Source organism: Eublepharis macularius, chromosome 5 (assembly GCF_028583425.1).
Source record: "Eublepharis macularius isolate TG4126 chromosome 5, MPM_Emac_v1.0, whole genome shotgun sequence".
Taxonomy (NCBI): domain Eukaryota; kingdom Metazoa; phylum Chordata; class Lepidosauria; order Squamata; family Eublepharidae; genus Eublepharis; species Eublepharis macularius.
In genome coordinates, this window is record NC_072794.1 from 8114766 (window position 1) to 8127531 (window position 12766).

At 44.3% G+C, this 12766-nt stretch overlaps 1 protein-coding gene across 1 annotated transcript in view; it reads left to right on the forward strand.

The window, feature by feature from the left end:
• HCN2 (hyperpolarization activated cyclic nucleotide gated potassium and sodium channel 2) overlaps positions 1-9784 on the forward strand; it is a 64680-nt gene extending 54896 nt beyond the window's left edge. Inside the window, exons 7-9 of the mRNA XM_054979637.1 lie at positions 7026-7190; positions 8727-9090; positions 9211-9784. Of these exons, the coding sequence (XP_054835612.1) occupies positions 7026-7190; positions 8727-9090; positions 9211-9784 (1103 nt within the window). The remainder of the gene's footprint in view (positions 1-7025; positions 7191-8726; positions 9091-9210) is intronic.
• The last annotated feature ends 2982 nt before the right edge of the window (positions 9785-12766 follow it).

The following is a 12766-nucleotide window of genomic DNA, read 5'->3' on the forward strand; positions in this document are numbered from 1 at the left end:
CGTATGGGCTTTGAAGTTAGCATTGAATGTAAAGATGACTCCTAGATACTGAAAATGTTTAACTTGATCTATAGTGTTCCCATTTAATTCCCAGTTAGTTTTTTTAAAGTGTCTACTAAAACATATAATTTTAGATTTTTAGTAATTAATTGTCAGAAGCTCAGTATCATATTGATCGCTAAATTTTTTATGGCACGCTTTAGACCATTTTTTGTTTGGGACAGGAGGACTGCATCATCGGCATACATGAGAATTGGTACCTTTCTTCCTACAAGACTCGGGGCATGGACATCTGTCTCATGTAAACACCGAATCAGTGTTTCAACATTCAACATTCATAGATGTTGAATAAGTAGGGTGCTAATAAGCAACTTTGTCTAATGCCCTTCTGGACTGGGATTTTCTTAGATAGTTTGCTATCTTGTGTGTACCTTATCTGGAGTTCATTGCTCTCATGAAGCTTAATCATCAGATATAACAATCTTTTATCAATGGATGTATCTCCCAATTTTGCTGGTAGTCTTCCTCAAGAGATGGTATCAAAAGCAGCCCTGAAGTCTTTAAATGCTGCATATAAATTTTTCTTGGGAGACATTGCATGGTTGTGGATGAGGTAATCCAGTACTAAACAGTGATCCACAGTTGAACGGCCTTGGGAAAAGCCAGCCTGTTCAATTTCTAATAGATTCTCTTGGTCTAGCCATTTGTATAGCTTCAGGCATAAATGCTTAGCATATAATTTACAGATGACATTCAAAAGGCCGGTTGGCCTATAATTGTTTGGGTCATTTCTGTTCCCCTTCTTATATACAGGGACTATGATGGCTAGACCCCCAGTCCTTTGGTATCTGGGCTGATTGATCTATGTATGTAAATAAGTTTGCTAATATTGGAGCCCACCAGTCTATAGGTGTTTTAAGCAGTTCTACTATAATGAAATCACTTCCCGGCACTTTGGCGTTTTTTAGTCGTAATATTAATGAGGTGACCTCACTAACTGAGCCTGGAGGCCAAGATGGAATATTTGCTAAGCAGTTGGTTCTAGGTGATATGTAGTGTTGGTCTTTGTACAGGGTATCAATGTGTTTTTTCCAAGTTTCCGATTGAATGGTATTTGTCATAACCTTAGATTTGTTCTCTTGCGTTCCCGAAATTATTTTCCAAAAGCTTATATTATCCCTCTCCTTGGTGGCTTTAATAAGTGATTGCCACTGAGTGTGCACAGCCGCTATCTTCTTTTTTTTCAATAAGTTTTTATACTCCCTCTTCTTTGATTGGGTTTCAAGACTGGTATTTAGGTTTGGGTTTAGCTGAAATGCTTTTAGGCTCTCTGTAAGTTCAGTCTTGGCTTGTACACACTCCTGGTCAAACCACTTTTTATTCAGTGGTGTTCGTCTGTCTTTGGAGCTACCAACTCTTGATAGGAGGGGGGGTAAGCTTTGATATAAGCATATCATGTTTTTAATATAGCGTTTCCATGGGAGATAGATTTTGCTTCTTCAGTCTGAGTCCAAATGAGGAATTTCTCACTACGTTTAATGTTCCGTTTGTTTTTAACCCTCCCTACCTGCTCTACCACGTTCAGCCCAGTCCTGTCCCTATTCTTAGGGGGCCTTAGTATTTCTCCCCAGCTAACACTAAGGGGTAAATGATCACTATCTGGTCTCACATCAATCTTGAATTTAATATTACTATTGTAAACGTTCGAGGAGGTCCTTATGTAATCAATTGTTGCATGCTTTATACATGACTAATAAGTAAATTGGCCTGGACATTCATCAGGTAACGAACCATTCAGGATGATCATATTCAGTCTATACACCATTTGAGTTAAACACGCGCCAGCAAAATTTCCACTGGATCTAATGATTGTCGGTTAACATATATTTGGGGTATGGCGGTGTCTGGGTTCCCTACTCCAAACTGATTTGATATTTGATTATCATTTTGACCCAGCCTGGCATTAAAGTCGCCCCCAGTCAGAGGTTTAGTCCCGCTGCCAGGTGATGCTAGCCTTGGCCTTGACTGTCTCTCTTGCTGGGAGGAAAAGCCGTGGTGGTCTTCCCTCCTCTTCCCTGCTTTGCTGGCTTCCAACTTTTGTGTGTGAGATTCTTTACTATTTATACAGTATCTTTCTGTACTGGCGTTTACACTTAACTAATTAAAACCACAAGGCTGCTGAGAAGGGGGGACTCCGCTGGAGCTGGATCAGGCATGGCAAAGCGATGCTGGGCTGCTACCCCCTTCCCTCTGACCATCAAGATACATACACAAGCAAAAGGTCAGCTGCTTCTTGCCCGGAAGAGGCTACAATTCATGACCTGGAAATGAAGAGGCTCACATACGTGAAGTTGTCATTGTCGTTGTTGTCATTTATAGTCCACCTTTCTCACTGAGACTCAAAGCGGAGATTAGTACAGTCAGTATCAAGGACATTTACATAAACAATACCACAGGGTAAATAAATACAAATTTACAAAGCAAGGATCCAATACAGACTAGGAAAAAAATGCTGAAACAGAATGTAAGCTATTCTTGGGCTGACATTAGACAACATGAAGCACAGGTATCTCATAGGAGCACATCTTTAAAGCAACAGATAGGACATATGGCAGCATAGTGGTGAAGTCTATCTATGGTCCCTATCTCATTAGCGAAGCATCGGAGACCCCCTCCTATCTGAATAAAGAGCCTTTTTGAAAAAAAACAGATGCAGTTTATTCAATGTGTTTTTGGGGGGGATTGATGTTTGGAGAAAAATTGAAATATATGGAATAATAATCTTCTTATTGAGTAATCATACTTTGTCACCTGAACAACATAAAAATGCATTATTGGTTAGCTTATAGAATTGTATTATTTGGTATATTTATGAAATCTATAAATACTTTAGTTTTCTACAAGCAAAATTGCAAATATATTTGATACTTGAGAGACAGAACGAGAGCTGCATACTGCTGCTCCCTGAGTTCCAGTAGCTCATATATCTTAATTTTTGCAGAGTATTATTTGGACAGAAGCAGAAGCAGTCTCATACAGTCACAGTAGGACTTAACAGCTTCTGGATATCGAGATAAACTTTAAAATGTTGAAAACGTTGCACTCTTTAATGTGTTATCATGAAACACATTGCTTAATAGTTGCCAAACGTATTCACCTTTCATTAATAAACTGTCTTGAAAATGTTATATATGTCTATGGCACTCACTGGAATTATCATTAATTCTGTAGATCATCATGCATAAAAACTTTAATACTACACAAAATTGAGTGAGCAGACCTTTGTCTTAAATAGTTATGGAGAGTCAGTGTGGTGTAACAGGCTAGGATCTAGGAGACCCCAGTTCAAATCCCCAGTCTGCTATGGAAGCTCATTGGGTGATCATGAGCTATACACTGGCAGCCTAACCTACCTTATAGGGTTGTTGTGATGATAAAATGGAAGAGAGAATGATGTGAGCTTCTTTGAGTACCCACTGTGGTGAAATGAACTAAATACATAAAAGGCATTTCACTTATTCCAAGAAACAAAATATTTCATAGGAGTGTTTTTTTCACTGCTTCCTAAAATTTCCTAATAAAAAAACTGGGGAGAATGTCCTTTGCAAAAAGAAATAGGGGAAAACAGATCCTCCCCCTCTGAACTTTCGCAGTTGTTCCTAGGCCGCTGTTTTAGTAGGGCCATGGTTAATGGCAATTTGAGTGATTCAGAAATTCAGATCATTGAATTGATTTGAGACTTTCACTTGCAGATTTGCATGGGGGTAACCTGTTGGCAAGCAGTGTATCTGCCCGTGAAGAAAGCAGCTTTGGAGCCTTTAATAACAACAGCATTTGATTTATATACTGCCTCTCAGGACAATTTAACAGTCTCTCAGAGTGGTTTACAAAGTGTGTCGTTATTATCCCCCAAACAATCCCCCTGTGAGGTGGTTGGGGCTGAGAGAGCTCTGAGGGAGCTGCGACTGACCCAAGGTCACCCAGCTGGCTTCAAGTGGAGGAGTGAGGAATCAAACCTGGCTCTCCAGGTTATAGTCCTGCCGCTTTCAACCACTACACCAAACTGGCTCTCTGACTTACTTGCTTCCTCCTTCCAATATAAGAGCCATTAAAAGCCATGCATCTTCACTGCTTGATGATAATTGTGGGACAATGGCACATTTGAGGTACCAGCAGCGACTTTTGCTGACAGGAGGTCTGTAGAGTGAGATGGGTTACCGTGGTATCCAGCATTATGGACAGTTTCCTAGGTAGGCCATATTGCATCTGACGAAGAGAGCTGTGGCTCTCGAAAGCTCATGCTACAATAAAGTTGGTTAGACTTAAAGGTGCTACTGGATTCTTTAGTAGGTAGACCATAGTTTGTAGATGACTTAAAGCAGATCCAGGGATGATAGCCCTTCGTGTCTGATAGGGACGTTTTTAAAACAACAAAGTATAAAGCTAGTTTCCAGGCGAAGCTCTCAGAGAATGAGGGAGAATTTCTCCATTAGTACCCCAAACAATGGGCAGGTAGTGGAGGGATATCCTTGGGATGGCTGTGGAGAAATGTCTTCCACTCCGACAACATCACAATAATGAGGTCAGCCCTTTGTCCATGTACAGGAGCCTTGCTGTAAGTTAGTAGCTGGCAAACATACAGGGGATGAGGTATCAGTCCCCAAGCACTGAGCATTTCAGTGCTTAGAAATGCAAATGGCTGTGGCCAGAGGAGACAAAAGGTTTACTTGCTAACATCTTGGCTAGATAGTTAAAGAGACTGCAACAGAGACTGGGAAAGCTGGATCACTTTTCTTCTTTCTGGGTCAAGAAGATTGGAATGATCGGGGGAGGGGAGCAGGCAGGGGGGGTGGGTTCCCAACAGGAGGTTACAAATTCTCTGGACATGAGGAAGAAGATCTCTTATCTCTTAGCTTTTAGCCATGTTGGCTCAAGGCACAAAGGACTACGTTTTCAAAACAGGAACAGTGGAGAGGAGTCCCAAACTCAAAAAACGAAGGTAGTGGAGGATTTTAAATGCAGCTGCTTTCAGGATTACTAGCCCATCCTAATGGAACATCATTTAAGATATGTCTAGAGGTAGAATTTAGAGGACTGTGTAAGTTCCCTCAGCCTGATGCTTTTACATTTGTTTAACATTTGTTGGTTAGACTTTCCTATATTTTGAGTGCCCAAAACCTGATGTCTGGTCTCTCTTTCCAAAGAGCAATAGGGGGTAGTACTTGAGCTCGCCATCCCAGAAGCACAAAAGCATGGTAGATCTTGTCCATGCAAGCTAGTATGAGTGAAGATGTGGCAAAGAGGCAGAGCCATGAAACAGCAAAGTGGCAGAGAGTGCTAGAATCACTAATACTTTTTGCAGGAGATGTTCTTCCAGATGACGTGGTGGCAGTCATTACTCACTAGAGAGAAGTTGGTACACCCAGGTGTAAAGGAAAGGTATGTCTTGGCATATGGAGACCTGAGATGGCAGTGGGACATTTTGGAGTTCCTGAAAAATGGGAACAGGGTTTGTGAGAATATTTCCTAACAATGACCAAGGCCTTCCAGTGCAGTGACAAAATAGCAGGGTGGATAAAAATCAATGATTTTTTTAAAAAATCAAAAAAATCAGATTTTTTAAATTTAAATCGGATTTTTTTAAATAAAATGCTTTTTGAGGAAAATATATTACCATCCAAAGGTTATTCCATCATGAAATAAAGATTAGTTTTTAATTATGTAGAATAAGGCTGTATATGTTTAATTTTTTTGGTAAATAAATTCCATTAATCCATTCACAATGTCATGCTCTTCCAGAGGTTTTTGTAAGATTATTGGGCAGTTTCTCTGCCTACAAGATATTATCACAGGTGCTTGGTTTTGCAGTTCTCAAAACTGAATTTGTGTCAGCTCGGCAGAGATCACATGCCTCTTCTTCACAGCAAAAATGTTATAACATGAACAGAGTTGAGAAAAAGACCTTAATCCTATTGTTCTACAAACCTATGAAGACAGAATCAACCCCTCCAGTGCTAAGTTTCAGGAAGTTTAGTGAATAGAAACAATATTTTTCTGATTGTTTGGAGTGGAATAGATCTGCACAAGAAGAAACTAAGTGTGAGGAGGGAGGGGCAAGCAGTACAAAATGAAAGTGAAACTTTTTGAGCACAATACTGCACAAGTCTTTGGATCTTTTGTGTGTATGACCTGAGGTTTATCACATTCTTTCCTTGGAGGAAAAAACCTATAATGGCAGCAGGCCGTAAAAGAGACCCAGTTTGGGAATACTTTAATGAAGTTCCTTTACCTGTCGGTAAGGCAGGCATCTACTTGCATATTAAAGTTATACCAGCAAGAATTAGTCTTTATGTAGAAAACTATGATTTAAATCAAGCCTTACTGACTAGTGATTTAAATCGTGATTTAAATCGTGATTTAAATCAGTTTGATTTAAATCAAATCCACCCTGCAAAATAGCCATTTGTCAATTGGAGTAAGTGGGGCCCCGTTTGATTTTCGAAAGAGGTTGTTTGCAATGTGTAAACAACGCGCTTGAAGTCAGAAGTAAAAGTCGAATGGTTCTTTTTGCTCTTGAGAAAGCTGACCGAGGCAAAACAAACCAGAGCTGTCAGTTTGTTGAACAAATTAAAAATTTCTGCACTGCAGAGAAGCTGATTTATGGTACCTGATTGGATTGAGCCATGATACTTGTAAATTAACGACCTGGAAACCACGGAGAAAAGAACAACAACGAAATAGAGCAGTAAAATCACTACGGACTGCTTAGATTGTTACAGATGCATGTATGGATTGATTTGTTACATGAATTGGTTAGACTTGGTTTATGTGCAACCATTTACTGCATTATTGTGTATTTATGATTGTAAAAGTTCTTTGGAATTTGCACGTTGAGGACTGAGCAGTTTAAATGAGAGTAAATTAGTTTACTATGGTTTAATAGCGTCCATGAGAGAACTTTTCTTGTACCTTTGAGTGGTGGTGCTCTCGAGAGTAACAGCTTCTTTAACATTTGTTTCCTCCAGAGATTTGCCTGTTGACCAGGGGCCGGCGAACAGCGAGCGTCCGAGCAGACACCTATTGCCGTCTCTATTCGCTCTCGGTGGACAACTTCAATGAAGTCCTTGAGGAGTACCCCATGATGAGGCGGGCTTTCGAAACTGTGGCCATTGATCGTCTTGACCGCATAGGTATTTATGGGAGAAGGTGGAAATGCCCCTGAGAAACTATGGTTGCATCCTCAGCACGGTTTGTCGAAAGGACAGATTCCCAATTCCATCCCAAGGAATAGCCAGATGCTGCAGTTGGAATAGAAATGGGCCCATTTGGCAGATTTTTTTGCCCATGTCCAGCTGATTTTAAAATTCATGGGGGGGGGGTCCTCCCCAAACAAGAAACCTTAGGTGGAAGAAGGGGAATGTGGGCAAAGACAAAAGATCCTGCTGGGTCGGGGAGGGTGACTGACACTCTCTAACAGATTTTGAGTCTTTTAGACAAGAATATGCTGCTATTTCTGAAAAGCCCTGTTTGTTCTACCTTTTGTTAGCCATTTGGTGTAATTTATTCAGTCTCTCACCTGACCTGGAGAGCCCAGGAGAGCCTGATCTCATCAGATCTTACAAGCTAAGCAGGGTTGGCCTTGATTAGTAATTGGATGGGAGACCTCCAAGGAAGACCAGGGTTGCAGAGGCAGGCAATGGCAAACCACCCTTGAACATGTCTTGCCTGGAAAACCCCAGCAAGGGGGGGGGGTCACTGTAAGTTGGCTATGGCTTGAGGGCACTCTCTACCACCATTCAGCCTCCCAGCCCAAAAACTGGCGGGGTGGCCTGGCGGTGCTCTTTTTTGGCTGCTGTTCCTCAAAGTGGAAATAAAACTAGAAAGTAGCCCTGGCTAGCAAAGACCAGGAGAAGATGGGCCAGGAGCCAGCTCCTGAATATCTAGTATCTATTTCCATACCTCAATAGCACTCTTTGTGCTTCGAGCGACAGGGTTTGTGTGGCCAGGGCTTCAGTAGGGAAAGATGCATTTTATACTCACTTAGCGCTGGGGGTCTTGGTGCCCCCAAAACCCACATGCTTTGAGGGGAGAAAAGCAGGAGAGGAAAAGGGGAGTGTGTAACTCCATAGGAAGTTCTTAGATGCTTGGCATAAATTTGTCTGTGAGTACAAGTGGGTGTGAAGGGGGGGAGGTATACTTCCCCCCCCCCAAGTGGGCACAATCTTAGAAGAGGCATTCCCCAGCAGTCCATGTATGAGAGAAAAGGACAAGTGCCTATTCTTAGACGGTGCCCACCACCTGCAACTTTGTTTGTTTGCACTTTAAAATAAAGGAACCACTTTTTTTTAAAGCCTCGTGATAAATCGGGAAGCATTTCTAATTGATCCAGAGGAGTTAGCTGTGTTAGTCTGTAGTAGCAAAAATAAAAAAGAGTCCAGTAGCACCTTTAAGACTAACCCACTTTGCAGTAGCATAATCTTTTGAGAATCACAGTTCTTTTCTTCAGATGCATGAAGAAGAGAACTGTGATTCTCGAAAGCTTATGCTACTGTAAAGTTGGTTAATCTTAAAGGTGCTACTGGACTCTTTTCTATTTTTAATTGATGAAATGTAACTGATCCGCTAAACTGTTTAGCCCCCCTCCCATTTCTGATAGATTACTAGGATGAGGGCAGAGAGATTTGTGTATGTTGGCCCACCTCTGACTGTGGTTACCCCGTCTGCAGGTAAGAAGAATTCCATCCTGCTCCATAAGGTCCAGCATGACCTCAACTCGGGGGTCTTCAACAACCAGGAGAACGAAATCATCCAGGAGATCGTCAAGTACGACCGGGAGATGGTGCAGCAGGCGGAGTTCCAGCAGCACGCCGCGGCCATGTACACCCCAGCCCAGCCTCAGGTGACCTCGGCAATCGCCACACTCCAGCAGGCGGTAGCCATGAGCTTCTGCCCACAGATGGCCAGCCCGTTGGTTGGGCCGATGGGCTTGGGGTCACCCAGGATGGTGCGTCGCTTGCAGTACCAGGGCGGTGTCCCCGGTCCCTTTACTATTTCTCCAGCGTTGCTTCAGCAGCATCACCAACAGCAGCAACAACAACAGCAGCAGCAGCAGCAGCAACTGACCTTGCAGCAGGAACAAGCCAGCCTGCAGCAGCAACTGAGCGCGCAGCAGCTGCCCCAGCAGAAGACTGCCTTGCAGCAGCCTCCGCCGCAGCAACCCCCTCCTGCCCCCTCCACCAGCCCCTTCCCTGCAGTAATGTCCAGCCCACCAACCCAAAGCCCTCTGGCCAGCCGGACGTTCCCATATGGGGGCGGCAAAGGTCAGTCTGGATCACAGCTTTCGCTGACACAGCAAAAGCCCCCGGGCTCACCCCAACGGTTGGCTGCCCACAAAAGCACACAGGCCCTCCACACGAGCAGCCTGAGCCAGGAGTCCAGGCCGCTGTCGGCCTCTCAACCCTCTCTCCCCCACGGCGTCTCCCAGACCATGAGTCAGAGCCCCCCCTCTTCCGCTCATGAGTCCAACGCTTCGATCGCAGGGGGGCAGGGGTCATCACCGTCAGCAGCTGCTTCATCACAGAGTCCCGGCAGTGCTCCTCAAGTCACGTCCCGTGGAGCTGCCCAACCGCTCCGTGTGGGTCTGCCCCACCAGATGACCACAGCAACGGTCTACCCAGGGACCGCTGTGGGCGTCCCACAGGACTCAGGCAGTGCCCGCAAGGATTCCATCATTAGCGCTCCTGATACGGACCCAACAAAATCTAGGCTTTCTTCCAACTTGTGACCTTTGACCTAAGCAGCAGAGAGTATTGCAGGGAAAAAAGGGCAGATCCTGGTAGCCCTATTAACACAGCAGTGCAAGCTGGCGTGGGGCATACCACAAAAATCCATTGTGGCTCTTTTTACTCATGCTGACCATTTCCTTGCTCTGCAAAACTGGTGGCTGGAAGGGGGGCATTTGGGGTCCCTTAAGGTTACCTGCTGTTGTCTGCTGCAAAATCAGGGGGCTCACTGCAGAGCTCTTCAATTCTGCTTTGGGGGGGTGTACAGTACATGGATACCTGCCTCTTAAAGAAGCCAGAAAATTCAGAGCAGGAGGGGGGGTTTCCTTTTGCCTGGAGGGGGCGCTTGTATCTTGCAGTTTCTGACCAAAGTTTGGCTCCCATTCTCCATCCCCCCTTGCCCTGCAGTGACCGTATCACAGAAAGCCATATCTAGATTATTGCGCCATTTATCCAATATGTGTAAGATATATACATGTGTGCGCACGCACATACACACACGCAAAGAATAATATGGTGTGGGTCAGAACAAGGCCACGGGGAGGGCGGGCAGCACCCAGACTTCTCAGAGCTAGGTGCCCCTTTATTAGCTTGTGAAAGTTTTTGCCTTTGTGTGCTCCTGGAGGGATATGAATGTGAGTGTGTGTGTATGAGAGAAGAGTATTTATCCTAGAATTCGCAGCCCTGGGATGTGGGTGGGGGAAAGAGGATGGGTCTATTTTTTTCCATTTGCACAGAGCTAAATGTATATATTACCTCCGTAGAATATCGCCCTTTCTTTTCTCTTCCAGTGCCTTCTTTTGCACAACCTGTAATTGACTAATGGAACTCTCTGCCACAAGATGCAGAGATGGCTTTTAAAAATCCTGGTTTTGGTGAGGGGAGTATCTGTTTATCTATCAACAATTAACTTGTCTGAGGCATACATATCCCAACACTGGAGACCACTTCAAATGCATGGTTTGTTAGCTGCGATTAATAAGTGGGATTTCCATGCCCAGAGGTTGTGTAGCTCAGATTACCAGATGCTGGGGACAAACTGCACCGCGTTGGGCAACGTTGAAGCATCTGCCTTTCCACTGTTGGAAAAAGGAGGCAGGGCTAGGTGGACTGTTGTCTGGTTTGGCAAGCCTGTTACATTCTTGTGTTGCTCCCCTACCCCTGCCTCATTGTGTGTGTTGCATCCCCTCTAGGCACCAATTTCAGAGCGATCTCATTTCTGCCTTTCGCCTCAACCGGAGGCGGGTCCCCCCAGCCCCCCAGCAGTACATGGACAAATACTGCAGCACCTCATTCAGGCTCCCTTGCCTGTGCTTGAAAAATGAGTGTTTCATGTTTGAGTTCAGCAAATGGGGGGATTTCCCCCATGGGGGCGGGTAGCTGTCCAAGTGGACTTAGGGGCATCTGAATGAGTTTGTCCAGAACACTGACTTTAAAAAGAAATAATTTCAGTTTGTGTTTATTTTTGGCAGATTTGGGAAATTTGTTTAGCCTGGCTACTTGAGGACTTTGATGGGTATTTTCCTCACTCTTTAGTTTCCCCCATTTCTCTTTGCAAAACTTACAGTTTTTTTTAAAAAAATGCAATAAAAATTAAAAAATAACTCTTGGGAGGCCCAGCCCTCCTTATTTCCCCTGATTCTCCTCATTCTATATAAATAACATAAAATTTAAAAATTCTGCATAATTTGATGAGTGAGGTTAAGAAGGAGGGGACTTTACCCCTTCTCTTCCTCTACCCTGATGCTGGGTAGGCACAGGAGTAATGTCACTTTGTGCCTCAGTTTCTTCATTTGGCAAATGGGGGGAGGCAATAACATTGAACCTACCTCACAGGCCTTTGGAAGGAGGCGGTGTGGGCCCAAGAACCTTTGGACCAAGGAAGACCATCATGTTGACGCATTGATTTGTAATCAAAATTCAAGGGCCAGAGGATAACTCTGTTGGTCTGCAGTAGAACATCAGGTTTTGAGTCCAGTTGTACCTTAGGGACTGACAAGATTTTCAGCGTGTAAGCTTTTGAGAGGGGGCTCTAACTCTCGAAAGCATACACCCTGAAAGTCTTGTCGGTCCCTAAGGTGCTGCTGTACTCAAATCCTGCGGAAGGGCCTGAAATTCTGATTTTAGTATCAGAGGTTGGCTTGCCTGGGCACCTGCTCAACAGTCCATGTCTCTGGACGATCCGCCACTGGGCTGCCATCTCTGGGGCTTGGAGTCAAAAGAGGCAGTGGGGTGCCTCAAGGGCGTTCTCTGCTGCCTCTCCCAGTCACTTTGCCCATTCGGGAAACAAGAGCCTGCTTTGGGCATGATCTTCTCTTTCCTGGCAGGAGGAACACAGCCCTGATGCTTTCACAGTGCAGTTGGTTCTAGAAAGCGTATGGGAGAGTCCACCTCTCCTCCCTCCAGCAAATGCCTAATTGTGGGGCACGTGGAGAAGGGAGGCGTGATGGGGGAGGGGGACTTGCTCAAAGGCCCGTAAGAACCTGGAGGCAGCCTTGATCTAACCACATGCCTTCTTCATAGAGGAACGGCAACTGATGGAACTGTTTCGAAGAAGTGGGAACTTCCTTATGGAATTTTGAAAGCTGACAAATTAAACATTGATCCCACCCCACTTAGAGAGAGTAAATTAGGAGCTGGAAGGTTTAATGACTCCCGTGGCTTCATGAAGCTTTTGCAAGAAGAACTGTTGGAAGAAACCAACCCCCAATTTGGGTGTGTAGTGAATGATTGACATCAGCCTTATTAAATGAAATCAAGGCTCTTCCTCCATTTCCTCCACATGCTTGAAGTGAGATACCATGCATGCTAGAGCCTCCATTTTCAGGAACAGTCTACCTTTTGAGTCCTAAATATTGAGCACAGCAGGTGTTTTGTTTGTGCTTTGCATCTGGGATCCAGAAAGGAACTTTCTTTTTGTGGTGGTAGTCCTAGAAATTTGGCTGGGTCGTGCTGATACAAATTGACCATGAGTAAAGATCTTT